Source organism: Idiotropiscis lumnitzeri, chromosome 18, assembly GCF_059441095.1.
Source record: "Idiotropiscis lumnitzeri isolate Australia: NSW breed Sydney's pygmy pipehorse chromosome 18, RoL_Ilum_1.0, whole genome shotgun sequence".
In the NCBI taxonomy this organism is placed as follows: domain Eukaryota; kingdom Metazoa; phylum Chordata; class Actinopteri; order Syngnathiformes; family Syngnathidae; genus Idiotropiscis; species Idiotropiscis lumnitzeri.
In genome coordinates, this window is record NC_142408.1 from 6,441,440 (window position 1) to 6,469,227 (window position 27,788).

Below are 27,788 nucleotides of genomic sequence, written 5' to 3' on the forward strand. Positions count from 1 at the left end.
AGACAAACAGACAAACACTCATGGAAAAAAAATCAGAGCAGACTGCGACTCAATTAACCTTAATGGCTACCTGACACATACATTCGAGTATATCATAGAATGCGTATTTAGGATCCAGAGGTAGACAACAAGGAGACAGGAGGGAGGGCAAAACCCCTCCAAATATTTCGTGGAGTAATTGAAATGGGTGTGGTCCTTTGGCTGAAATGATTGCATAGCTCTGAGAGTCAGCGGCAACCCTCTCAGGCTCAGTCAACCAAATGTCATTTGGTAGCATGTAAGATGGAAGGAACCCTCATGCTGTTCAAATATGTATTACGTTATTTGAATAAGATGATATCGGCACTGTATTTTTTGTACACTTATTAGTTGTGTCGCTGGTGTTAGGGATGGGCATAATAAGTGACCAGTGACAATCCTGTCAAATCCTCTGAAGTTCGTGTAGATGGTAGCACTGCGTCGTTTGCGTTCTTAAGCGCGGTACACACAAATTGTTGTTATTTATTGGAGCATTAATCTCAACGCCAGATTATAAAATGTCAATGAAAGAGTATCCTGTAGTGGGGATTTGTGATCAATTATTTGTTTTCATTATTGTGCTCAATAAAACACTGGCATGGAAACAGGAGTTCAGAACATTTACAGATACATTAGTTATCCATTTTTCTTGCGTGAAGATCAATGAAATCGAGTCAAATGCCCACCCCTAAAGCGACCATCGTTACCCTGAGAGTATTCATACAGCGTGTTGAAAAAAATTGAAAGGAACACAAAATCATTGGAGATAATTTTTTTTTCACCCTGCGTCAGTCAACATTATTGGCTAGTTTTGTGGGGGGGTTTTCCAAGTAGCTTCAACACATCAAAGTTGCTCAGTTAGAGTAACACAATTAAAAGTGTGGGCGAGAGATCAAGAGAAGGAAGAGCAATCTGAAATTTTGATTTCTATGGCTCACTTTTTATCTTAATAAATGACATTTTGTTGTCAATCAATATCGAGATGTGGCATGTGTGATTTGAATATTTGCCTCATTTATTTTGCCGGAGTCTGGAATCCCTAAAAGAGGTTTATACTTTTTCGTCAATTCAACTGAATTACTCCAAACTGGGTGAATCCAACAAGCAGTGTATGACATCATCAGCCAGAGACCATTTTTGTTGTCCACTCGGCCAGTGTTGATTTACCATTTTCCATGCACAACACTGGCATTGAAAAAGGAGTTCAGAACATACAGAAAGATTCCCACCAAACATAAAAAACAATGACGTCATAAATGAATTGATCATTAATTTGTTCAAATGCTTGCGTTTTCACGACCATTCATACTGTACGAGAAAAAAAAACAAAAAAACTTTGAGCAACATTTAGCACACAGCCAACATGACAGCCCTCCGATTGTTTTGAACAACTCTCCAAGTTTTCACTTCTTCATTAATTAAAAAAAAAAGAAAAAAATCACGGAATGTTCACATGATTCACACACGCGCACACGCAGAAAGACATTACGATCTCATTAAAACGGGACCGGTCATTTCGAAGACGGTGTGAGACAGCAGCGACGCATCCAAACTCTGCAGATTGACGCCATCTTCATTTGTCTCCTCGTGTGAACATTTTCGGGATACGTGACGACGTCCACAGCCCCACAGTTTGCAATGAGTGGACGCGGACAAAGTGACATCCCGCTGTGCTTTAGCTGCCTCTGCACTCTCAGTGGTCCGCCCCCCCCCCCCCCGCACTCCTCGGTGTCCCTCTTTTTGGCCATGCAAGACAAGATCACTTGGGAGTGGTATGTGTGAGAGTAAGATGTCTGTTTGTGGAAATGGTCGCTATAGCTCGCTGTGGCGCACCGGAGGCTCCAATTTGTGCGAGAGGGCGGTGAGGACCTTGTCGAACTTTTCGTAGCGCTCCAGCTGGCTGCCTTCCGAGCCGCGGCAGCCCCACAGCAGACGCATCTGGAACTCCGTCTGGAAGATTTCGTGGATGTCGGCCTGCGCCTGGAACCCTGGAATTGGAGGGCCAGGAAAACGTGGTCTCAAGTTACAGTCTTGAAAAAGCACAAGTTCTAAATGGAGAAAGAAGAAAATCCTTCCCATCCGAGTACGCAAGGGAAAGAAAAAAGTTCTTTCTCATTCTCTGAGCACACATTTAGCTGTTAGCGTTTTGGTCCAATCAGATTTCAGGCTCGATGTGTTGCCATGTGAGTTCCTAATCTGCCCATGGCCGACAAAATGCAGCGCTGGAGGATGTGACTTCAACTGTTCGCAGATTTAAAATTCATCCTCCCCAGGCCAGTGAGTCGACCCTTGACAATGACATCTTTTTTTTCCTACCCTCTGATTGGTCGATCAGAGCTCAACTTCTTACAGCCAACGGTACAACAATCATTGCGCGGAACAAATTGAATACATTCAATAACAAGCGTCTCTGGTGACAGACTTATTTCAGTTTTTGTTACGTGAGAATTATGGATTCTGAACAACTCCAGATGATGTACTGTTTTTGTGCAGTATTGATTGCGTCTGCGACAAGATAGCGCAAAAAAATATCAGGCTATTACTGTATAATAAAACATGTTGTGCAAAATTGTGATTATTTTAGCTTCCAAGCCCAATTTAATGAGATGAAAGGCAAGACCTATTATTCTCAATCAATTTAGTCACCCTGATTAACCAGGGTTAACATGTTTAATGGCTTCATAATCAATACAGCGAACGATCAATTCCTAATCACGGCAATAAATACATGCTGTGACTGCCTAGCAGAGCACAACAAGCGGCGAGTCCAAACACTCTTCAACCAAACACTCGCCACGTGTCCTTACCCCGCAATTTGCTCTCCACGTTGTTCCTGTAGATGCCCCCGTGATGCGCGACGGTCCGAGCCGCCTCCAGGTGGTGCATGACCACGTCCACGCCCACTTCGGCGCTCTCCCACGGCTCCAGCACCTCCCCGAGAGCCAGACCTCGCTCCAGCAAAGACAGAACGGGGATGATGTGTGGGAAAGTGGTGCTGCAAACCACGCTGGACTCTGCAAGGAAAAACAAAAAGGAAGAAATAAACAACACTGAATACTTTGGATTTGGGACATGCTGGGCAGTGTCCAATCAGAACCAGAGGGTGGCACTGTGGGTTAAAAACTGTTAAACTTGTCAAACTTCATTTTTCCAGTCGGGATTCAATTACTAAATTCATGTGTAAAAGCGAACGTGTGTTGTGGAATTTAAAAAAAAAAAAATTGATGTTATAAAATTCAAAATATATTCTCAACGTGTGGTGCGTGGGCTCCCTCTAGTGGTATGAATGAATTAAATGTTCAAACCATGCGTGTGACAGTGGCTTCGTGTTCATTTGTCTTTCACATTTAAACACAATATATTTGCATTTAATCTTTTAGAACCACGTGTGAAAGGAATTTAGTCGCATTATTCTCATTCCGCCAGTCGCGTGGTTCCGCTGGTACGACGATTCGAAGACGAGATGCAATCAGAATAGCCACAGCGGGCATTTTATTTTGCAACTCTGAGAAGTTCACATCACTTACCTTTCCCGTCATTCAAATTCTTCAGGAACGGTTTGAGCTTCTTCTCGTACAGGATGGCACCTTCTGTATGCCGCTGGCGTAACGTCACCCACGTCTGCTCCAGCCGGCAAATCTGAGTCGTCATCACAACGGCGTCAGAAAAAAGCGCAATGAAGGAACGATGGCAACTTTTTTTTTTTTTTTTTCTTACTTGCGGCAGCTCCAAGGCCCTCATCACTGCGGCGAAGCCAAACATGTTCCCCAGGTTGCTCTTGAGCTCGGCCGCCAATTGGATGGTCTTATGGAGCAGGGCCGCCCGCTCTTCGGTGCTTCCCGTGCAGCCCAGCAGGTCCACGGCCATCATGATCGACATGGTGTAGAACCTGAGTGAAGAACAGACGCTTTTAAAGACACGTCACATTCTGGAGCCATCACATGAGTGGCGACTGGAAAGTTGATGTAGGCGAAGAGATGCTATTGCCTCAAAATGGTCAACACGGAATTTAATTTTAACATCCAAAGAGACTACACAATTTAATTCCACTGAGAGGCTGGATGCTGCTGTTTTGGTTAGCAACAAAAGTCAACATTCACTCCTAATGAATGAAGGAAGACAGCACACCTCTCCAGTAGGTCAAGTCTCAGCTGGTGTCCGTGAGGTAGCGTGAGTAACTCCAAACCCGAGGACACTCCCATCATCCTTTGCATCTCTGAGTTGACTCCCAGTATTCTCGCAATCTGTCCAAGACAGGAGAGGCGGCGGGATGATTAATTTTTTCGATACATTCACAATATATATATATATATATATATATATATATTTTTTTTTTAATTTATTTTAATTTATTTATTTGTTTCTTGACACTCGTACCGTGCAGTCCACCAGGGTGATGTGTTTTGCTGCCGTTCTTGCATCCACTTCAGCCAGCAGCTCTTTCACTCTCTTCAGCACAGACATCTCCAGAGGTTTATTGTCAGCCGGCATGATGCAAGACTCATACCTGCACGCGAAACATTTTGCTAATAAACTGGAGAACAAACATAATCAAGCAGTGGACTGCCGAGGTCAGCGCATTGTGAAAGAATGATTCTTGAGACTTACAGTGAATCACACAGAGATTGGATGCATTTTTTTTTTTTTTTTAGAATCACACCAAAGTAATTATGTTTAGGTAACATCATAGTTGTGGATCTTTCTAGGGGCACCAAGCAGGTTGTTATCATTGCAAAACAAACTGTAGAGTTAATCCTCGCAGCGCAAAATGGGCAAGGAGAGCGCCACTGCCACCTACTGGCGTGGATGTGCAATTACACTTTATTGTACAACGAAAAAAGGAAAGCATGTTCCCCAGATTCATACGCACCCCTCTCAGCATCGCACCGTGCCCCACCAGGGGGGGCCGCCCCACTATTTGAGAAGCACTTCATTATGTACACATGCTTTTTGAGTGGTAAAATGAGTGGCATTTCCTGCGAATTTATTGATGACTATTTTATCTATATAGCAATGTTGCGCAATACGCATTCTACAGTTTTTGTTTGTACTGAGTGAGAAGTGGACAGCGCATCGTCAAGATGTCTCAAACCTGGATGGCCGGAACAAGGAAGCGGTCTCCACTTGAGGAGCGCTGCACATGCCGTCTCCTTCCTCCCTCACACCCTCGTTCCTCCCCTCCTCCACCCGCAACCGCTCCACGTAGGTCTTGGTGGGCGGCTTGGGGGGTCCGGCCGGGCAAGGTCTGAGGTCGCAGTAGCTGCCCGCTGTTTCGGACGAGTGCGACTGGAAAGCAGGGTGATGGGCGGGAGAGGAGTGGGCCGAGTGAGAGACGTTGGCGGGATGCTCTGGGGGGTTGTTGCTGGAAGAGGGGCTGAGATGAGGGTCGCTGGAACGCCGCGTGACGGGGGAGGGGGGCACCACCGCCAGGACGCGTCCACCTGAGTGGGCTCTCTGCCTGGTGACTGGAGAAGAGAGATGAATATTTTCGTCAATTCAGTCAGTATTGCTGGGTTCTAATTTTGTCGATGTTTGGCGTGAGAAATGTGCGGTTGCGCTGTTGTGGGTGTGAACAAAGCCGCCGTTTTGGAAGACGAAGCATGCATGGATGTGGGCTTACTTGCACAGTACGCAGGAGACATCGGCGTCTCCCCGACAGGTGACAAAGGGCAGCGGTACTCTTGAATTTGGTCCATGCTCATCGCACAGTTCCTCATTGCGTCTTTGTGGTGGTGGATGGTGGAAGGGCTGCACACAACAACAGGAAATTGTTAAAAATCCACAGGGATGGCTTGACATGCTGTTGACATGGCAACCCCGGCGGCGGTGGTGTCACATGACAGGAGTGACGTGGGACACATTCGGGACAAGAAATTCCGTGACTCGTTTATACGTTCAACGATCAATTTGAAATTGGTACAAAAGTCAATATTTTCGGACTCAGAAAGCAAATCAGACAAGCTCAAAGCTGCAAGTTGGTGGCTCCACGTTTGTCACATTTGAAACGTGAGCGGTCCATCCGAAGTTCATTATAGGGGAGGAGGTGCGGGATGAGGTGAGGGGACGGCAGGGGTGTGGCAAGTGGACTAGCGCTACATATTTGTGCCTCACACACACACATAATACACACACCACCTGCATTTGGGCACAGGTTGCAGCTGTGGTTCCGCTGGTGCTGCTGGTGTCTCAACCGGACTGGGGCTGTCTGAGTCGCTGATTGCGTGTGTAACAAGAAGCAATAAAATGAAAAATCATGTAGAAGAATGCAACAATGGCTAAAATGAGGACACAGGGAATGAGAGTTGCGATGAAGCTCCGTAACAGTTCCGAATACAAGGGCATCGGTTTATGAAGGAGTTTCGTCCATAAAACGGAAACATGACTATCATCAATCCTAATTACTTGAAATCGGAGCTTCTTAAGAACAATAAATGAAGCGCTCCATGATATTCCAATTGATTGCGATGCGCCCGCATTTCGAAGACCACCCCAAAGAGCTCACCTGTGAGGCATCATCTTCTCCGTCGTGAGCCCGTCCATCATGGTGACGCTTCGTCTCTTGATGTACGCTCCCCTCTGATTGGACGGCGAGTAGGCGCAGCCGTGCTTGCTTCCTGATAAGGCGAAGGTGGCCTCCAGGTAGCGCAGGGGGAGGGTCCGGCTCACCGGACAGTAGATGTGGACACCGCTGGATTGCGAGATGGCTTTGCGCTGACTTACGTAGAAGCGCACCAACTCCTGGACTGAGTCGAAGCTTTCCGACTCCAGAACATACTGCACCTAAGCGTGAGCGTGCGATAGAACGGGGACAAACTGGAACTTGGAGGAGGCCAAACTTTTTTCATATCAGACCACACACACTTTCGAAACTGATTTGACAAAAATACTATTTTAAAATATCTGCTCTTAAGATTTTTTTCAACACATGTATTAAAGGTCCACTATCCAACAAACGCATTGAAACAATCACAATTGCCACTGTAATTTGTTTCCAGTACAAAGGACTCTCTTGTTAAAAAACTTAAGAGTCAAGAATTACACTTTTTTTTTTTCACGTTAATACGGACCTTGGTATCGCTGGATTTGACCAGAACTTTGCTGATCTTGAAATGGAGCGCCTCGTTATCCCACCGACAGGTTAGCACGTAGTCGCTCACGTTGATCAAGGAGTCACGCACCAGGAAGTCTCCGTGATGCTGCACCAGAGTCTCTGACACCTGCGGAAACACACACACACACACACGCACACACACACACACACAGACACACGCAGACACGTGTTTTTCAAAGAATGAAAATAGCAGAGGGGCTGGAGTAATCCAATTTTTGTAAAAAAATCAAAATAAAATAATAATAAAAAAAATAAAAATAAAATCAGTTCTTATTGATTTCACGACTATATCTGTAAGTCCCAAGAGGACGATAATTCTGCTCGTAGGGATGACATCAGCGCAATCTTGTTGGACAAAGTGCTGTGAGCACTGTCATGACATCATTGTGCTTCTAACCGTGATGTCACCTCGTATGTGAAATGCAAAAAAGGAAATTTTAGTCTTGTCTCTAGAGTCTAGACTGTAGCCATAAAATAAAAGCACACAAAGGACTGCAAATCTTAAACAGCAATCAGGCATATTTGTGCTACAACATTTGTCAAAAAGTCATGCTGTTAAATAATTTTTTTGACAGTTAAATAATAGGAATCCGCTCCATCAGGATTAATTACAACAATGCCTTGGGACATTTGTGTGGTGCACCACAATAACAAAAAAGATGCCAAAATGCATCTGTTGCGCCGTTCAAGCTGGCAGAGACAAATAAGATGCCACCAGCGACTGCTGACTGAGATTTTTTTTTTCAGTACAAATCCATTGTGTTCAGCTTATTGCGTAAAAAAACTCACTTTGTTTTGAATATAACTATAGACCAGCAATCTTTCTGTCAGGGTAAGTCACGCAGCCTAAGGCTTAAGAACAACAAAAACAACAGTGTCCATAAAAAGAGTAAAAATTGGTGAAAGAACGGAAGAAAAGAGTGTTATTATAAAGCATAATCATTATGTATGACGGTGTCGGCAGAGACGTTCAACTGTGAACGCACTCACACAACATCGCCAGCAGGTGGCAGTAAGAACATAGATCACCCTTTTTTGCTCGTAGTACACCGTGACGCAATACACTGATTAAAAAAAAGAAACCTATTGATGTAGATATAAAAAAATATATTTTATGTTTACAACTAAATGGGCCACGCGGCGGTCTAACGGTTAGCATGACTGCCTCATACTTTTGAGGTCCAATTTTGTGGCCAGGTCATTTGTGATTGAGATCAACTTCTGTTCAATTTGTTTCTTGAAAATGTTTTTAACAAATGAGAATAATGCATCGATGTTTACAATTAAAAAAAATAGAGTAATAGTTTTAGGAAATGAATGGATGGATGTAACACCAACTTTATAGAACTAAATAGTGGAAAGTAGCCATTTAAGTGACATACCATAAAGTCACTCATGAGTAGTGAGTGTGTTTGTGTTTGTGATGTGGTCGACAGAGTGCTTCGAGTTCCTTCTAAGTCTACATTGGGACAGCCCCATGAATAATGTATATTATGCAATATAGACGTCTTAATTGAGTGTGTCCGTGTTTGAGACATCAACTACACTTGCACGTGTGGATGTGTGTGCGTGTGGCATATGAAGCACATGAGATGGTCGAGGTGAACGACCTTTTTCGATGCCTCCGGAAACCCCGCCGCTGGTCGGGGGTGGGGTGTTGCGGTTACTTTTGCAGACGAAGCATTTATGAAGATTCTGCCCCCTTCATCACTAACGGATGCCACTCCAATTCGCATATTGATCCAAAATCTGCGGCAGACATGCCCTGGGGCGGGGCTGTGGATGCCCCACCAGGTGGCTGCCCTGGGCCACGTCTCATTGGCTCCGCCCCCTGTGTGTATGTGTTTTGGCCAGCTGTGAAATCCCAATTGCACCTGTGAGCGGCGCGCACAGCTGCCTGCTTGGCATTGCATCTCTCTTTGTGAACACTTAAGTCAATCCCGCAGAGCAGAGAGAGTGATGATGGGAGTCATTAATCGGTGTCATCCAGTGTTTGCGCTGCTAAAAAGCCGCTCAAGTGAGCGTTTAAAAAGCACGGCCGCTTGAAATGCTAATCATCCCACACTTTAATCTTGTTTAATTACCTCTGCCTAGGTGTTTTTTTATTTAGTCAGCGCAAGTCTCTATCCAGAATTTTTTTTCACAACAAAATGGATTACGGTACTACTTATGGTTTATCTTCTAGCGATGTCCGAAACCAAACGCTTCAAGCTCCATTAATTTTCTCCTAGCAGGCAGCATGCTGAGTGGTGTTAGTACCGTGCGGCGGGAAAAGGCTTCATGTCAGGAGTGGGCGAGGTATGTCATGTGATCATGTGGGTATGTCACGTGATCCATTATTTAGTATGACCCACTGATAATTTCTATAGGAGACGTGGAAAATGTGCATTCATTTTGCGATTTTCCCCCCCAAAATGTTTTTTTTTTTTAAATGTATTCATTTATAAATTTGTAATATTATTTCATAATTGGTGAATTGATTTAGTATAATAAAATGAGAACTATTATCCGCAAAATACACACTTCTTAGAAACGCTAAATGATTATTTTTTATTATTAAGATACACATTTTAACAATAATTGGTTTGACATATTTTTTATTTATTTATTTTTAGTCTTATCTAAATGTGGCCCACCAGCACATATCGTTCCCCAACCTGGCACGGCAAACACACAACAGCCACTCAGTTATTTATGTTGCCGCGCATAAAAGCATAGGCGGATGTATACACTTGAAATGCTCTTCTTCTGCCCCTACCCCCTCACCTCCACCCCTCCCCCCCTCAACATTTTACAAGGCATTAGGCAAAGTATTGGAGTGGTAAGCACAAATGGCTCGCATTTTGGAATTCTGTGTTCGAATCTCAACTTCATGTGCATGTGAAGTTTGTTCATTGAAAACTCTAAAATGTCTCCAAGTATGAATGTGAGTGTGAATTGAAAACGCACCTCTCGCGCAAAATCGACTGGCCTCGGCTTCCAAGTGTTCTATGCTTTCAAGAATTGATGAAAATCAAGGCGTTCACTTTCCATACCTCTCTGGGTATGTGTCCATGGTACCAGCCATGGCTCCTGAGGTCAGTCGGACTCAGCTTCAGTTCCTCCTCCAGCTCCTTACGCAGCTTCTCCGGAGGAGACTCCAGCAAGTATTTCTCTTTGGAGAACTGAAGGACACAAACGGGAGATGGGGGGGGGGGGGGGACAATTACTTGAAATGACATGTCCTGGAATTAGATATATTAATCAATAAACATGTGAAATTGTTCATATCGACCAACATTTTATTTAATGAACCAAATGAAAAAATAAATAAATTTGAATTCATTTTTGTTTAATGCAAGAAATATGACAGGTCGACATCATCAAATGAATGCTCGGTGGGCCAGATTAAAAGAACAGCGCTGCTCAGATTATGTGCAGCCCACAAAGAAGGTCCCGAGTTTGGTCCCACGCACGCGCGCTCAGACACAAACACGAGGATCACGTTTCAGATTTCAAAGCTTTCTACTTGCTGCTTGCTTGCACAAATAAGCGACACTCCGGGGAAATCTGCGCTTGTAATACATGAAAATAAATTCCGGCAAACATTTTCATGCTTATTTACCTTCCAAGACTCTCGAGCTGTGAAAGAATTCACGCCAACGAATTCAGTCAAGATGCTTTTGAGACATTTTTGCGCTCGGTGACTTGAGTTACGAATGAAAACATGTGCAAAGAATCGTTTGCACATCATAAAACATTTTGGTGCATTTTTAGTGAAATGGAGAGAAATATTCCAGTCATGACATCATCCACTTCCTGTACAGTTTGACAATAAATTTCAAAATCAGCTCAGATAAGATGGATACAAAAAAAAAAAAAAGAAAAAAGAAATTATTCTGTGAGCGTTTCTGCAAGTAAATTTTGGGAAACAGAAAATGTTTTGTATTGAAAGAAATAAGACAGATCGCAGAGAGAAAAAAAAAGTAAACTTCTTTTGAATAACTTAAGTTGTAAAATTGAAATCAGATCCGATTTTTCTGGTAAAAAAACAGCTATTATATTTTAAGATGACATCACATACTTCAATTTCTTCCGTATTTTCCGCTCTCCATCATCAGGAGTTTTTTTTATTTTTTTTTTTTATGATGTTGATACGAGACGACCAGAAGAGGCAAGTGATCGATGCTCTCTTCCCCAGGTCAGTCCAAAATGAAATTATTAACGTCCTCGTGTCTTCACCACCTTCTCACCCTTCCTTCTCCGCCTGCCTCTCGCCTCTCCGGATATCGCCTCAGAGGCTCACTCTTCCCAGATTAGATTTGAGGGGTGCGCGTGGAAGCCAGTAAGAGAGCGGCAGGGTCAAGTGTGCACTTATTGCTTCTGCTCGTCTCCGTGGAAACCCAACGGAGGCCTCGAACTGATTTTCTACAATAGACTTGTTGTTTGTGTGTGTGTGTGTGTGTGTGTGTGTGTGCGTGTCTATATATGGGGCCAAATTGAAAATTGAGTGAAGCTCGACTTTGGAAAGGCCTCGTGGATTTGACACCGACAAATTGACAGACAATGAAACAAAGTCTAAATAACGAAAAAAGGAGAACATCAACTTTCATATCTTGTCTAACATACAATCGGATAGCAAGAGACGCAATATCGTTGCTCTTGCTTTCTGCCTCAACAAAAAGAAAGTTCTGTGGACTGTGCAGACTCATTCAAGCCCAACTCGTTTTGCGGCCCAAACGGGCTGCTGTTAAACAGAGTAAACAAATGAATCAAAATTAACGGAGCGAGGCAAAATGCGCACGTCAGTTAATTGAGTGTGTGCGGCTTCTTTTCCAAGTTTTTTTTTTTTTTTTTTTTTTTTTAAAAACACAAATTACTGGGCTGCATTTTATTTTTATCACTCCTGGCTTGAATGTGAGTTTGAATGTGAACAGAAAATCAGTAATAGTATTGGAACAGTGAATAATTGTGCCGTATTCTCACATCAACAAAATAGCTGTTGGTTGCCATAGCAACGTACTGTGCAATTATTGCGCGTGCAGGGGGAATCTTATTACAGCGACTGTACGTTGACATTTTCTCAATTTCTACAAGAATGATTCTTGTTGGACATTATTGGGTAACACGGTTCGCACATCTGCCTCCCAGATGTGCACCTTAAATCATTCTTTCCCACTCAAATGAATGGAAATGCCATGAATCCGTTCCAGCCAGTGAAAGTCAAACAGAGCGTGGATTTAAGACTCTGACAAGAAACCTTCCTTCCATATCTACTGACGCTAAGTAGGACCGCTCGGCTGAAGCATCCGACTGCAAACAAGCCAACCTAAGCGAGAGACGCGCTATACGAACCTTGAGAAAAAAAATTAAGCGGCGTGCAAAAGAAAGTGCAGACAGCAACCAAAGTCAGACAGACGGACGGAACAATGGAACGAGCTCGTTAAATGTGGACCGAGAGGCTCACGGGGAGGGAGGACGGCTAAGCCATTAGCAGCCGTGAGCGTTAAGGCAATTTAACAGCTGATGCAGGATTTTGCTTCCCCGGAGGGAGCGAGCACAGAGTGCGTTGGTGGGTGTGTGCGTGACGATTGACGGATGGGGCTCAATATTTAGTTGAGGGCCCAGACAGCCACGAAGAGCAGGTCATCAAAGATAAGCACTGTTATCACAGAGGCAGACGGAGACGGTACGCGCTCGCTATACTGCACAAGGGGGGGGGGGGGGGGACATGATGGCAATGACAGCTAAAGCCACGGCGAGATGTGCCACTTCATTTACACCTCCACACACACACACACACACACAACCATTACATAAGTGCAAATGTAGACGTCAGCTGTGATAGGCTCCAACTCACTTGTGACTCTTGAGACGGACGATAGAAACGAGATGGGTGGCTGCGTAAGAATAATAAATATGCAAACGAAATGACAAATTGCCTCTCACGAAGAAATGGATAGGTGATGACATCAGCGCAATCTTATCGGACGGCGAGGATGGAAAATTTGCTGCAAACCGAAAGATAGAAGTCCATTGGCAACAGTTGCTCATTTGCATCAAGCGTGCTGTTTTCAGATTGTCCCTGAAGGCAACACCTGCATTGATGGATAACTTCAAATCAATGTACCTGTAATCGTTTTTTTTTTCCGAAACGATCGGTTTGCATTAAAAATTTTTTTAATATTCTGACTATGTGACGAGGCGGTACGGTGGACGACTGGTTAGCATGATGGCCTCACAGGTCTGAAATCGTGGGTTCGATTCCGACTCCGGCCTTCCTGTGCCGAGTTTCCTTGTTCTCCTTGTGCCTGCGTGGCTTTTCTCCGGGTACGTCGCTTTCCTCCCACATTCCAAAAACTTGCGTACTCGGCTAAATTGTCCCTAGCTATGAGTGTGAGCGCGGATGTTTTCTTGTCTTTGTGAGCTCTGTGATTGGCTGACGACCAGGTGAAGGTCTCCCACGCCTACCGCCCAAAGACGACTGGGAAGGGCTCTAGCGTCCCCCGCGACCCCTCGTGAGGAGAAGCGGAACAGATAATGAATGGATGGATGAATCTGTTGCATGAATTCCGTGACTCCTCCGGCCTAAATACAAGTCCAAAATAAGAATGGCGAATCTTGTACATTGCTCAGCTTGTACACAAATGAACAAAGTGGAGAAGAAAAAAAACAAAAAAACAAGTGGAGTGTGAGAAAAAAAAGAGTGAAGGGCACCTTTTCTGTTTTGAGCCCACGGGGCTTCTCACTGACCCCGTTGTCATGGCAACGCCTAAAGTGGTGGTATGGGCAGTGGGGGAGGAAAATGGGGGAATGCTTTGGGAGTGCGTGAGGGAATCCCACCAAAAATGCCGAGTGGTGAGAAGCTCTTCTGCCTTCGGTTACGCCACACCCACATTCGCCCTGCTTTTTTCGGTGCTACAGACTCGGATTATGGCATTAAGACCATGCAACACTCCCGTCTCCCATTAAGGGGGGTGGGGGGTTGACTGTAGATTTGCACGCACGTACGTGTCCAGTATCACTGCTCTCCAGACTATTGTAATCCTTTTGTGCCCTCCAGCCTGACTTGTGCTGAAACGTTGCGGCTGGTTCACACGGGTCGAATGATTTCCAAGTCACGAGTACTGGAACCATGACAGGAAATGCTGCTAACATCACAATCATTTTGACCCCAGAATGTATGCACGTGATCGCACGAGCTGTGCTCAAAGGCGCAAAACCAAGTGCCCAAGTTTTCATCATTTGCGAGTGGAATTCTTCTTGCAGTTTCTTTGAAATTTTATTTGCACACGTCTGATCTCATGGATGGACTCCAGCGAGTTCACGTCGACCGCGTTGTCGCTTGTGCACTCATTTTAAAGGGAATGATGGGAGCCACTTCCCACTTTGGATGGCAAACAAGTCGGCTGTGTTACCTTCCACAACGGCGCAAACGTACCTTCCTACCTGCGCTTACCAAAACGCCCAAGAAAAAAAAACCTCGCCTCACGTGCCGATGGATTAGATTGTGATTTTTATTCACAAACCCACTTGCTCAAGTTGCAGATGAGCGGGAGCCGTTCACACACTGGACTGGGCTCCAGCCAATTGCACCACTCTCACATCTATCAACAATTTTGAATTTCAATTTTGAATGAATTTTTGGAATGCCGAACGCGGTGAAAACCCACACGGGCACAACATTGCTTCGCACCAAACGTGAGCTCAAAAATGTTTCGCTGCCGCATGGAGACAGTTTTGAGTAATGTCTTTTTCAAGTTCCCCCTCCAGGTTAAGAAAACAGTCGTACATATTCATTTGTGCAGCAGGCAGTGTCGTACATCACGATTGTACAATGTTTGAAATATTCAACAACCTCATTTAGTGACGCTCCCCCGGCGTCGGCAGCGGAGAAAATGAGCATGCAGTAAGCTGGCGATTTGGAAAGCAGGCGACACAATTGGAAAACTGCTGCACAATCGGCGTGTTCACAATGAAACACTTTTTTTACACACACATTTTTTTACTTATCATTGTGGGCGGGGGGAGTTTACGAGAAAAAAAAAAAATATTTTCAAAAGCAGCTTGGGGTTCTAGTTCTGTATTTTACATATATACTGGCCGCATCGCTCTATAAGGTGCATGCTAGCTTGCGCATGCTAGTTCGCGCTTGCGAAATACAATTAACCCAAAACATGCATCTCTTCTGCCATTCTGTTACAATAAATCCGGTTTTCTGGAAATAAAAAAAAACAAGAATACGTTTCTGGTTTTCAGCTTGTCGAAGGTTGTTTTAAGCAATTTCTTTTATATGACTGAACGTCAGGTCAAAGTCAAGCAGCACCCCCAAGATTTCATATTTCACGAGTGATCACCCGGCAAGCGCTGTTCAGTTGTCTTTAACTTTTTGGTACAGTTTCACTGTATTAAGCTTTAAACTGTCCAGAATGCAACAGTGACTTGCAATTTTATTATCTTTGATCAACATTTAAACTTCTGTATTTTGGCCTGGTATGGTATGACTCCATTTCCCGCGGTAGAAAACTCTCCCTTGCCACGGCACAAGGAATGCCACGCCTTCATATGCTGTTGCTATGGTAACATAGAACAGCCCAGCTGGTACGCCGCCCTAAGGAAGTCACGCACGTGACGTCCGTGTGCGTGAGCGAACGAGAGGTTAATGTGTCCCGTGTGTGCACTGCTCAGTCATGTGCAACGGTGAGGAAAACACGGCAGGTTGAGTTTTGTCTAAATTGCACTTGTTCATCTTCTGCACTTACACTTGTTAGATCGTTTGTTACTCTGTACTACCTTGATGACACGACATCTCTATAATTTCTTCGTTTCAACTGCATCTGCGATCACCGAATGATTTATTGGGAACTTGTAAGACGGAAGAAAAGAGGGAGAACAGTGACTTGGAGAAATGTGAACCAAGAGCATTAAGGACAATGATGATCAGATTTAGAGAAAAAATCTATGCACCTTCCATGGCCTTATTTAGCGGCGTGATAAAATGTCGACGCCCAGACTGATTGATAACAGCCCTTGTAAGCTAAATTAGCATTTTTTTTTGTTCGTCAGTTTACAATGTTAGCAAAGCCAAGCTAACATGTTGTGCCAGGTTAGCAAAGCAGATGAATTAAATTATTTTGTAATTAAGTAAGAAAGATTGAATCAGTACTTCTACTTCTACCATTTTTTTGTGTTTTCGAAACAAGTACAGTATTTGTACCTTTTAAGTACATACTTCGAGTTCTTTTGCCATTTCTGCTAGGACACACGACTCACACATCTTGGCCGATGTCTCTCATCACACATTTTGCCCAGGTTTTATATTCGCGTATACGGTATCTATTTATCTTGTCAGCTTGCTCTTTGTGCGCCTGCTTTGCCTCCTTGCTGTGTAACATATCACTTTACAAGGCGCAGCCGAGAACGATAGAGATAAATACACGTAAGCAAGTCTCGTGTCACGTTTTATCTTCCTTAACCAGACGCAGCAATTTATCACAGCAACATCCTAGCTTGATTTTTCATCTTCCACACCTTCTATCGAGTCATCCCGTCTGTCTCGTTCGCGGTTTCCTTCTTGCTGACGGATCAGCTCACTCGCCAGCCTCTACCTTGCGCTAAACGACCTTCTTCCTACATATCATATCATTCTCCATCACTTACAATGTGCGCGTGTGTGTGTGTGTGTGTGTGTGTGTGTGCATGCAGGAGGCAGCATCTGGTTCCACCAACAAGACACAGACATGATGCATGGAGGAGACTAAAACTATCATGCTGCATTTCCTCTAATGGCAGCCAGGGGTGCTCATGTACTTAACTGCAGATGACACCGGGCATCTCAGGTGTTTTAAAGGGGGTGTGGTTTTCACAAACGTATTTTCACAATGATAGAATTATTTTTTAAAAAATGTTTTTTTTTTTTTTTATGAAAATGGGTGTCCATGATAAGCACAACCTGATAAGCACAACCCCCACTACCCCGCCCCCCCCCCCATGGACACATTGGGGGGGTGGGGCTAGGGGGGGCTCGTATTTCTTTAACATAGACAGATCTATAACCTCAGCATGACATTTATGTTCATTATATTATTATTAATATTAATGGCCAAAAGTCCAGCGACAAAGGCAAAAACACATGCCATGTCCAGCCCGGTCATCAATTTCCTTATTCTGTGACACACACACCCCCACACACACACACGCACACGCTGACACCTGGGGCCTTTGCCGCTCACTGTCACCCTCTTCTCTCGGGGACGAGCCATTAATGGCTAATTTGCAGGCTTTTGGAGGTAAAAGGTCACCATGTGGGCAGATGGATGGTCTGAGGCCTCGTCAATACTCGCCACTCAAACGTTAAAACGCACACACGGGTCCAGACAACCGTGCGTGATTTCAACCAAGATGTGCAACCAATCAGAAACACGCACACACACACACACACTTTTCTTATTACGATTTAGAGGCAAGGCACATGTATTACCATTCATACGAGTACCATCCATCTTGACTGTGACAAATGTGATAGAAAACCCACAATGCATTTCTTTTCTGTGCCTAAATGGGGGTGCAGACACTCTTGGACGATAAACGTAAATAAGAAGAGCGAAAAGCGACAAAATACAATCGATTGTTTTGCGTTTTTTGGCGCTATCTCATAATTAAATTTAAAATTTTAAATCATATGTGCTCTATGTGTGCATGCATTTCGACTGAGGCAGTGGCATCAGCTGCGGTTATTTGCAGCCAAGGATGCAAACAGCATATGGTGACACAGCATCTGATTAATTAATCAATGACCGACAGAGGAGACTTAATCAGCTTTGCTCGTTGGAACCACGCCTGGATGTAAAACACCACCCGTGGATACTGTCACAGCAAACATCAGCACAGACTTGAAACCACTTTAAAAATTCACTTTAGCTCTTGCCAAAAATGTGAAAATCACGATGCACTCATTTCTTGTGACGAATCAAAGTGGTGATACTCTGCTGAGCTGCTAGAAATAGTTGCTCTCATATAATTATTAGCATGAAAAAGGGAAGCGAGACCAAGCGCGCTGTTTAATAGTTGACCAAATTGGCGTATCGTAGTTTCCTACAACATAAACATTGACGGTGACTCAAATTATTTGCTCATGAATAGAAAGTCTGCAACTAGACGTCGATGCTTTCGTAATTCACATTTATTTCAACTCAAAGGAGCCAGATCTTCTCGACATTTTTAATCAATGTACGTTCACAGCTATAATTAGTATTGTTCTGCTCAAGAAATAGACCGACTCTTGACGCTGCGGATTACATAGCTCAACAACTGGAAGCTAGCTAAAAGCTAGCTTGGATAAGAAAAAAACTTTTTTAGTTTTATTTATTTTTTTTAACACTTTTAGGTATATAGTTTGTGTTAGCTTAGATGGAAGCCAAGAAGCCGGAACTATCCCAAATATTTTTTTTTTCACTTTAAAGCCATAATGAAATATTTGACTGTATTAACAAACGGTTAGCATAGCTTCAGCCAGATGTAAGCGGGTGAAAACTTACATTCAGGCCTATAAAAAACAAAAAAACTAAATAACTCATTGAAGACAGATTGTTTTCTAAATAAAAAGTTCAATTTGCGTGTTGACAATACAGTGTCATTTTGTGACAACACTGACTTATTGAGACTCGTTTTAATCAAGTGACAACATAATGGCCGTATCAGAAAAGGGGGCCATCACTCTTGTGGCATGACAGACAATTGATGATGCAAAGACTCATTTCGATCGAAGGTCACAGCCGGCCGGGAAGGTTGTCAGAGAGACATTTATCTGTGCCGGTCGCCGCACACAAACGCGCATCGAGCTTCGTCACAACTTGACACGCACACGCTTGACGTGCGCAAGCGGGAGATGATGTTGATTATGATGGCGAGTGAAGGGGGAATCGCAAAGAAGGAAGCAGTTGTGCATGACGGAAAGAAATGAGGAGTAGCTTGAACCCTCAAACGCATATCAATTCGTTTTATCACCGCCGCGCACGCGCACGAAAAGGAGCACGCCCTTCAAACGCCACGCCATTGGTTGCCGATGATGTCATCGCCTTGTGGAGGCAGAGAAGCCAGGCGTTGCCATTGGCCGGCCAAGTACACAGCGTGAGAGCTTCGCTGAGGTATCGTCTCCATTCAAGTGTGTACGTGTATGACCACTCCCTGCTGAGGCTTACAGAAGCAGCTTTTAGAGTCTTGTCCATCATCGCGAGACCTGCTGGGATGCGCCCTAATGGATGCTCTCGCACACACACACACGCACTCTCAAAGTGATCATGCACATGCAAGCTGAAGAAGGGGGTTGGGCGAAATGCGTGTTGTCTGGTAGTTGTTAGCGGGCGGTTGTCATAGTAACGCAGATGGAGCTGGGACTCTCACTTGCCGTCAATGACGCACACACGCGCTTCCGTATTGATGGAAGCACACCTTCTGAGAGCCCCCTGCCGTCGTGACAGCTTTTAAGCGGTCATGAAGGGAGGCGGCGGAACAAAGTGATTTTTGGTGCGCGTGGAAGGCGCGAGCGTAAACATTCCCGTGTGAGATTCTCGACACGTTCCGCTTGGAGACGCTCATGGGAAATTAGCCGGCAATGCGGCGTTGGAAAGCGGCCGTTCGCCGTCGTGCCTCTGTGTAGCGTTTGCTTTGCACTCGCCTCACCTTCCGTTTTTTTTTTTTAGTGTCACTTGTCTGATTTGTAATCGGCTTGCCAAGCTGCTGCTTCCAAGACTTCACGTGAAAGCAAGATGCTCTCAAACTTTGTACTGTCACTGCCACAGGCATGACCAAGGTTATTGTAATGAGCAAAATAAATAAAATAATTAAAACAAACGAAAAAAACATCGCTGACTTAAATGTATAAAAAATATTTTGATATTGGCATTATTGGCGGGCAATTCAGAAGAAGGAACGTCAAGTCTTTATCGGGTTTTTGTTTACAATCACGAGCATCTTGCCCATGGACACTTGAAGAGCGGACCCAACCGACGACACTTCACCAATTGAAACACAGCCGCCGACAAGGCATGCTCCGAAAGTTGTCCACAAACGTCACGCGAGAATAAAATAATTAATATGTGAACATGGCTGCTCGTCAGAACGTCTCCGCTCCCACGAGTGAACGTATGCAAGCGTGGATGTATGCGTGCGTGGCTTGGTGAGTGCGTTCTTCAAAGAAAGCGCCGAAAACAAGTGTGCCATTCTCAGCTGCTCCGTGCAAATCACACACAGACGCTTGAACAGCCTCCAGTCTCTTCATTGACTAAAATGATTCGTTTAAATCTCCCCTGTGGTCTGAGGCCTTTTTCAAAACTCAAAACACACTTTGGCCGCTGGGACTCATTCACAGAAAAAAAAACGGAAGCACTAATCCAATGTAAATATTTCTTGGAAAGTGTCTGCAGCTCGGCAGCCAGCCGCATGGTGGAAATGTAACATTTTGATGCCGTTTATAGAGATACTGTACGCAAAAGCGTGGGCGTCGCTTCTTTTCAATGTGTAGTCCTGCAACTAAACATGACCAAAGGTCAAAAATGAAGGAAGCAAACAATTGCGTACCTCCTGCTCCATATTCTATCACTATGCCACACACTCCCCGTCAGCTGTGGCTTGCCCGACATATGCTGCGTGTGCGTGTGTGTGTGTGTGTGTCATCCATCCAAAGGCATGTGTGATCATAAAGGACGAAACGCATGCATAAAAGCAAACGCGCACACTTCTCAGCTTTCCACCTCGTGAAAGATTTCCGGACAACACTTGAAAGTGTTTCAATGATGAATCTTTGCAGGCTCCCTTGCATGTTGCGTTGTGGTTGGTTTAAAAGGGCAAAGAAGACAAAACCACCTGAAGACGTTTCATCAAAAAGCAATATTCATAATTTTGGGGAATACGTCGGGGTCAGAGTTTGTGGCTGTTGCACCTTTTGTCATCAGTAAGTGAATAACGCAGGCCAGACTTGCGTGTTCACACTTTGTTTTGAGTCAAAGGGGCCGTAGTCTTGTCAGTTTTTTTTTTTTTATCATCAGTCATCTTGTTACCCTCTCTCACTTTAACAACAACAACTGTGAGCCTATTCCATCAAAAGCCGGCAGGCCCATGCGCTACTTATAGTTCCTTATAGATCGCACTTAAAAGTCCTGCATGGACTCCAGCAAATCAGTTTCTCCTCGCACCAGGTTAAGGACTGCGCCTCGTGCGTGGGTGCGCATTTTAAAAAGGATCAGAGGAGCCGCATCTATTTTGTGTCTGTGCTCACACCCACAACGGCGCAAAAAATAAATAAATAAATAAATAAATAAAATAAATAAATAAATAAATAAATAAATAAATAAATAAATAAATAAATAAATAAATAAATAAATAAAATAAATAAATAAATAAATAAATAAATAAATAAATATATATATATATATATATATATATATATATATATATATATATATATATATAAAACCTCAAAAACTCCAAACTTCCTCTGTACCTAACGGTATAAGTGAGTAAAAATGAGCAGGTCAACCTTCATTCTCTATTAAAAGTAAATCCATCAAGAGCGTGTTAACATTTTGTAAGCCTCGGCAGATCCATTCAGTCCTGTAAAACGAAGTCCATATTTCTAATTAGTTTCAGCGTTCAAATCAGCGAGGCCCCAGTTTGGTTCGTTTCACTCAGCAATTCCATGAGACGACTCTTGATCACCCTTCTCAAATGCTGATCGGGCCAAATATTTAACGGGCAGGCAGCTCCTCTTTGGAATAATCCCCTTCCTGAAGCGGCAGCATTTGTTGGAGATTTTTTTTTTTTGTTATTCTAATGTGAAGCTTTCCTCTATCATGTTAGAGAGGAGCAGCCGTGATAACGCGAGGCGCTGAGGTGGAGAGGACGCTCATCTTGGCCTGAAGCGAAAAATCACAACGGCGCCGGGAGACCATCTCGTACCAATAAGAATTCCTCCTGTGAACATTGACTGCAAGCTGCCACTTCCAGCGAGAGTAAATAGTTCAAATGATAACATGTGCCAGCTCGGGAAACGTAGGAAAGTCAAGTTCGATTGGGTTTCTCAGCCTTTTTTTTTTAAAGTCGTCGTCAATGTGAAACGTGCGAAAAGTCCAAATGATCGCATTCCTACTGAATGACTTTGCGTTTTTTTGTCAGTGAAGTTTATGGTAAGATAAATTGAAAATATTTGAGATTTGATAAAAGTGTAACGAGTAACATCAAGTCGGTCCTTCACTCGTTATCGCAATTAACGATTTCCTGTCTGCTTTGCGCCGACAGTGCCACTAAGAAGCTCAAAACTGCACGTCACATTTTTCTTTGCCGATATTTTATTGGATAATTTGTACATGTTGGAGTAGTTTTAATGCAACATACTTTTATTTTTATTTGGTTATTTATTCTCCATTACAATGAGCAACATTCCACTCGCTTCTTTTATTTGGATTTAAGATTGTTTGCGCAATCTATTTATTTTGGTTGGCAAGAGAGACAATTTGACAAATCCACCATTAGTGACCTTTGACTCCACTTCATCAATCGAACGAAGTCAGAAGTGTGATCATATTGAGAAGGAAATACTTGTCAAGGGGGTTGGATTTTTACATGTTTTTTTTTTTTTTTGTTAATCCTCGAGGCTGAACAAACAACGGACAATCCACAAGCAGTCGATCCCATTTCTCCGTCCGTATGCTCGCTACTCCGTGACTTTGTTCTCCCTCCCAAAAAACCCAAATCAAAAAAAGATTTCTCATATCAAAAAACTATCCAAACAACAACACAAATGGATCAATTCACAGACTTCAACTAATCCCACGCTTCAACCGATGCCCTTACGCCTTCGAATCCGTCACGGTCGAGACACAACACGCACCACAATGACGCTGCGAACAGACAAAACTTACATGAAACAAAAATATGCAGCTGACAGTCCCCAGCCTAATTAATGCCAAAAACATGGCAGTGCACTAATGAGGATGTGGACACACACACACACACACACACACACCCCTACTCGTCTTTGCCAATTGTGAGGTCCACTTTGTTTAAGTACACCCCCACGCACGCACACACACACACGATGAGTCTCCAGGGTGTGACAGGCCAGCACGCCAAAAGAGGATTTATGGTGAAAAGCTTTTTAGGGAGGAGGGCAAAAAGAAGAGCCAGATAAGAGGACTGGAGAGGAGGGGATTACATGGTGAATATTTCAATGCTAAAACATACCAGTTGGCTTCCACACACACACACACACACACACTAACCGAGTGACTGACTGACACTGGCAAGAGTGTATCATCTGAAAGACGAGAGCATTGCGGGTTTAACCTGCTGTGACCGAGCTGTAAGCAAAGTCGTCGCTTTTGTCAACGATTGGCGGGTGTCGCACTGTCTTTTATTCCCATCAAAAGCGATCACCTCAATCGGTAGCACAAGATGTGAATAAAGTCTATTTCCAAGGACATAAAAGGGGAGAATGATGCGCTGCTCTTCCGCACGCGACAGCTCGACAGCATACAAAAGCAGATCTTGTGCATGAGGTAAAGCGAACGCGAGAAAGAGCAGGAGAGTTGACGCGGGAGTTTTTGAAAGAAGACGCAAACGATGAATGAGGAACTTCGGGAAAATGAACGTCCCTGAGGTTGTACAATTGGAAATTGGAACTTTTTTTTTTTTTTTTTTTTGAGGGTTAGGGGGGGCTTCTAAAGTTTCTTGGGCATTGCTTTTTCTTTGGCTTTTTTGGGGGTGAGGACAAAAAGGACATCACGTGTTTTATTATTTAATTTTTTATTTCATTTTTTTAGCACTTTTGTCAACAATTAATAGTTGAATGGATGATTCGTGTGAGGCGCCTCCACTTTTGTCACTTGTCAAATGAAAGGAAATACGCATAACATTGCCTTTACTTTTAATGACGGCAGTGTGACACGGGAATCATTCCCAGCATTTTCTATGGGAAATAAAAACACAATTAAAAAAAACTAATTGGGGCAGAAACCTGAATAAAATTTTGAGTCATACGAGAATGTCTTGTCTTAACATTTTTACGACACCGACAGCCTTCTAGCCTCAGTTCAAATGTGTGACATTGATAAAAAAAAATGTTTGATGATGCTGATCACAATAAATTCGAATGAACAAAATGTCTAAAAAAAAAAACGATGATTGCAACACACCACGGCACCCTGTGCGTCTATCGTGTATTTCCAAAGCGCATGTCAAAACGATGGCATGAGATGGTGCCGGGCTCATGATGCGGCACACGCACGTGGTTCGCGGCGCATGCGGCTGGCGGCCACAGCGGTGCCGTGTGTGAACGGTACACGCAGGAATGCTAAAGGACAGCGTGACCGGCTTGGCTGCTGGCTTGGGCACCATGGCGGCCACATGCTGCCCAGGTCAGCGGGGAATGAGGCCACAAGCCTCGGCGGCCAAAAGAAAACGAGGAGGAGGAGGAGGAGGAGGAGGGAAAGTGCCTGGCGGTCAGAAAAAGAGAGATTAACTTAAAAAACAATCAAAGTGGAGGGGAGGCTCTCGTGAACCATGCGTGTGTGTGCGTGTGCGTGTGTGTGTGTGATGAAGAGGGGGGATGTTACTGTCACTGTCAGAGTCCAGGGGGTAGTTACATTGTCCCAGTTCCAGAGATGTGCTGGGAGCACTGGGCATAATGCGCACACAATGGTTGAAGAGCATTATGGGGTGTGTGTGTGTGTGTGTGTGTGTGTGTGTGTGCGTGTTTGTGCGTGTACACATTGTGAGAATAGCGCAGTCTAGACCAGGGGATCAAACGTAATCTCTCGCCACTAATAGAGCTGATGAGCTGGGGAAACACCACCACATCAGTTATTACACATTTATACACTCATCAAGTATCATTTGAGAATATGACAAGAAATTCAGTCAAACTTTAAAAAATGGCGGATGTCCAAATTGTCTGAACACCCAAATGAGAAGAGGTTAGCCACTAATTTCATGTGAAACTCTTTCTAATGTATTTTGGGGAAAACGAGTGTTGATGCTCGTGTCGAGCGGCCTCCAATTTATGCATTGTAGGTTTTTAGACTTTACCGTGTTGCAAAAAGGCAAATCAAGATAAAGAATCGTTGTATTGTCTGTCTCCATGTCTTCTGCACAAATAGCCGTCAAAATGACATCCATACGCAAATGACAAATTGGCACGCCCCCTTTTGGAGCTCCGCCTGTTATTTTTTTTCCTTTTTCAGCATCTACGTCACAGCAGGGAGGCAAGCGAGGTCATATTGCTCAAATTGTCAGTTGTGTTGTCCAAAACGGCGACCGATCGCAAATGCACATGACTATTCTTGTCCACTTCAACCTGTGAAAGTAGAAAAGCGTTCTGCGCAATCATTTGGATTTCAAAGGTGAGGTCATGTGATCACCTCCACAAAATCCAAAATACCGTGCCGACGGCTCGTGCGCTTCCACAGGCTGAAGCGGACAAGAGCAAGAATGTGTCCATCTTCCTCAATAAAAGTCGGCGTTTTTCAAGTCCTCACTTATTTCCTAATTTCACCAAAATCAAAAAAATAAAAGAAAATAACAAATTTCAGTTTCCTGATCAAAAAAAAAAAAAAAAAAGGCCATCTTGGCTGCTTCTTCACATTTTGTGACGCCAAGAAATTCCGAAGAAGAGACGCTCGTCCGGCTTGTGAGCACGTATTGATAATAACAAAGAAATGAAAACCAAAGTGATGTCATCAACGAGACTTTGGACGAGTGAAACAATACAAGCACGACTGCTCGCTCGGGTCGCACCGCATCGTGCTTGACGAGCCAACTTTAATGAGAATGAATCGAGGAGTCAATATTGGGCCAGATAAAACGGGAGTGTTTGAAAACAATCCCGTGCTGCAGAGAATAAAGCAATTAGTCTTCGCTTCCAATGGAGAGGCGGCCACTTAACTGGTAACGGCCTCGCTAACTCATTAATTCACCCACTTCAACCACCATTCCGCCCAAATCTGCCGCCGCTTTGATTAAAAATAACTTCATGATTCTGAGCCAAACACGTCCGCCTGAAGCAAAACTGATGTAAAAAAAAAAAAAAAAAAAAAAAAAAAAAAAAAACTGAAGCTCAAGAGATTCCGGCTGAATGTTCTGAACTCCTGTTTCCTTGCCAGCGTTTCGGGGTGTGATCATCTTTGTCTTGAAGAGTACACATGTGAAATGAATCAAAAGTTTTGCATCAATTCCTTGACCAAACCAAACAATCTGACGATTATGCCGTTGAAACGAAACACCGTTCCATGCTTGGCAAAAAAAATAAATTATTCAACACAAAGCTAACTGTAGCCATTGAAATTGTAAAGCCGGGCTTACATCACGCAGAAGCTTCTCGTATAGGCAACAAAGTGTGAAGCCAGTTTTCACTTTCAATGCAAACATTTTAAGTGACCACAAAATATCTTTTTAGTTCTCCAAAAATCCACCTCAACATCTGAAATTGGATACAGGCTTTGACTGTGATCAGCATGTTGAGCAAAATATACGGTCCGACTCGTCCTGTCCTGTCCTGTCCTGTCCTGTGAATATGCTCGCATATTGTGTTTCAAACTGAGCTGGAATTAGATCAAGTGAAGATGATACCGCCGACCTCAACGCACTTTCACTCCGAAGCATCTCCTAAGTAGCACACCACGCCACTTGCCGGTCTCTGCACAGTGATTCGGACGATCTATGATGTCACCGGTTTGCATGAGGGTTCACGCGACCGGCTCCCGTGCTCCCGCATGTGCATCAAGAGGAATGCATGAGGACACACTGCACGCAACGCACACACACACACACACACACACACACCGACCTGCACCTGCATGAACGATCCCCGGTAGAAGCAGCATGCTGCAGCCGACAGGGCGCTCCAAAGACTGCACCTTTCCGTCATGGTGGGCACACACCTTTTCCCACTCGCGTCCTTTTTTTCTTTTTTTTTTTTTGCCTCGACTGTCTCTTCACCCCCCACCCGGGGTGTCCGATCGAAAGCCCCCGGGCCCCTGGGCTAAGCCTGTCCCACCCCTGCTTTGCCTGGATTAAAAGCCCCTCCACATAGTGACCCCCCCACCCCCTGACTACACAAAAAAAGAGCTCCCAAAAATGAAAAAAATAGTCAGAGGTACAGCTCACCAGCCGCTAACCACAACAGCGAGAGGAGAGAGCCGCTAAAACAAGAAAAGTGATAAGAGTCCGTGCGTCTCGCAGCTCCTGACATCACGCCGGCTGCTGTTCTTGCGCCTCTCACCGCACTTGCTGCACTTCACGCGGCTGCTAGGGATTACCTCATTGCTTGCTTGTGAAAGGCATGTGGGTGGGGGGAGGGCGAACCACAGGGAGGGGGAGAGAGAGGGAGTGGGAGGATGGATGGGAGGGGAGGGGAGGGGGGCCTTGAACATTGGCAAGAATAAGCAGGGGAGAGTGCTGTCGAATTGCAGGCAGACCCCACCCACTCTGCTGGATGACAAGCAACCCCCCTAAAAAAAAAAAAAAAAAAAAAAAAAAAAGACCCTCACCCCTGTCCTGGCTTTGGTGTTCAGACAATGCTGACAGAGTATATGATTGGATGGGGGAGATGAAGGTGGGAGAAATTGAAATATAATGAGAGCGAAGGAAATTCCTTGCAAAAGATGCATCCGCTTAAATATGTAAAAAA

At 44.2% G+C, this 27,788-nt stretch overlaps 1 protein-coding gene across 4 annotated transcripts; it reads right to left on the reverse strand.

Annotated features, from left to right (window-relative positions):
* Nucleotides 1-1,745: 1,745 nt before the first annotated feature.
* On the reverse strand, nucleotides 1,746-27,096 carry sh2d3ca (SH2 domain containing 3Ca). Of its 4 annotated transcripts, none has more exons than XM_088282067.1 (13): nucleotides 26,952-27,096; nucleotides 10,165-10,293; nucleotides 7,086-7,235; nucleotides 6,521-6,798; nucleotides 6,154-6,231; nucleotides 5,639-5,766; nucleotides 5,111-5,483; nucleotides 4,396-4,525; nucleotides 4,147-4,262; nucleotides 3,736-3,907; nucleotides 3,546-3,657; nucleotides 2,826-3,032; nucleotides 1,746-2,006 (listed from the first exon to the last, which is right to left on the reverse strand). In XM_088282067.1, exons 1-13 carry the CDS (start codon nucleotides 27,024-27,026, stop codon nucleotides 1,831-1,833), a joined length of 2,124 nt encoding a protein of 707 aa, XP_088138193.1. In that variant the 5' UTR covers nucleotides 27,027-27,096; the 3' UTR covers nucleotides 1,746-1,830. The 4 variants fall into 4 exon arrangements, with proteins under 4 accessions (XP_088138193.1, XP_088138192.1, XP_088138194.1 ...); XM_088282066.1 differs by having other exon boundaries at nucleotides 26,946-27,096; XM_088282068.1 differs by lacking the exon at nucleotides 6,154-6,231 and having other exon boundaries at nucleotides 26,946-27,096.
* Nucleotides 27,097-27,788: the final 692 nt, after the last annotated feature.

What these genes read in the sequence shown, in the direction of transcription:
- sh2d3ca (XM_088282066.1), bottom strand. Translation starts at nt 27,026, where the DNA reads ATGACGGAAAGGTGCAGTCTTTGGAGCGCCCTGTCGGCTGCAGCATGC. An exon ending in CAACCTGTGCCCAAATGCAG is followed by an intron (nt 5,767 to 6,153) that starts GTGGTGTGTGTA and finishes TGTTGTGTGCAG; the next exon opens with CCCTTCCACCATCCACCACC. An exon ending in TCACCCTGGTGGACTGCACG is followed by an intron (nt 4,263 to 4,395) that starts GTACGAGTGTCA and finishes TGTCTTGGACAG; the next exon opens with ATTGCGAGAATACTGGGAGT.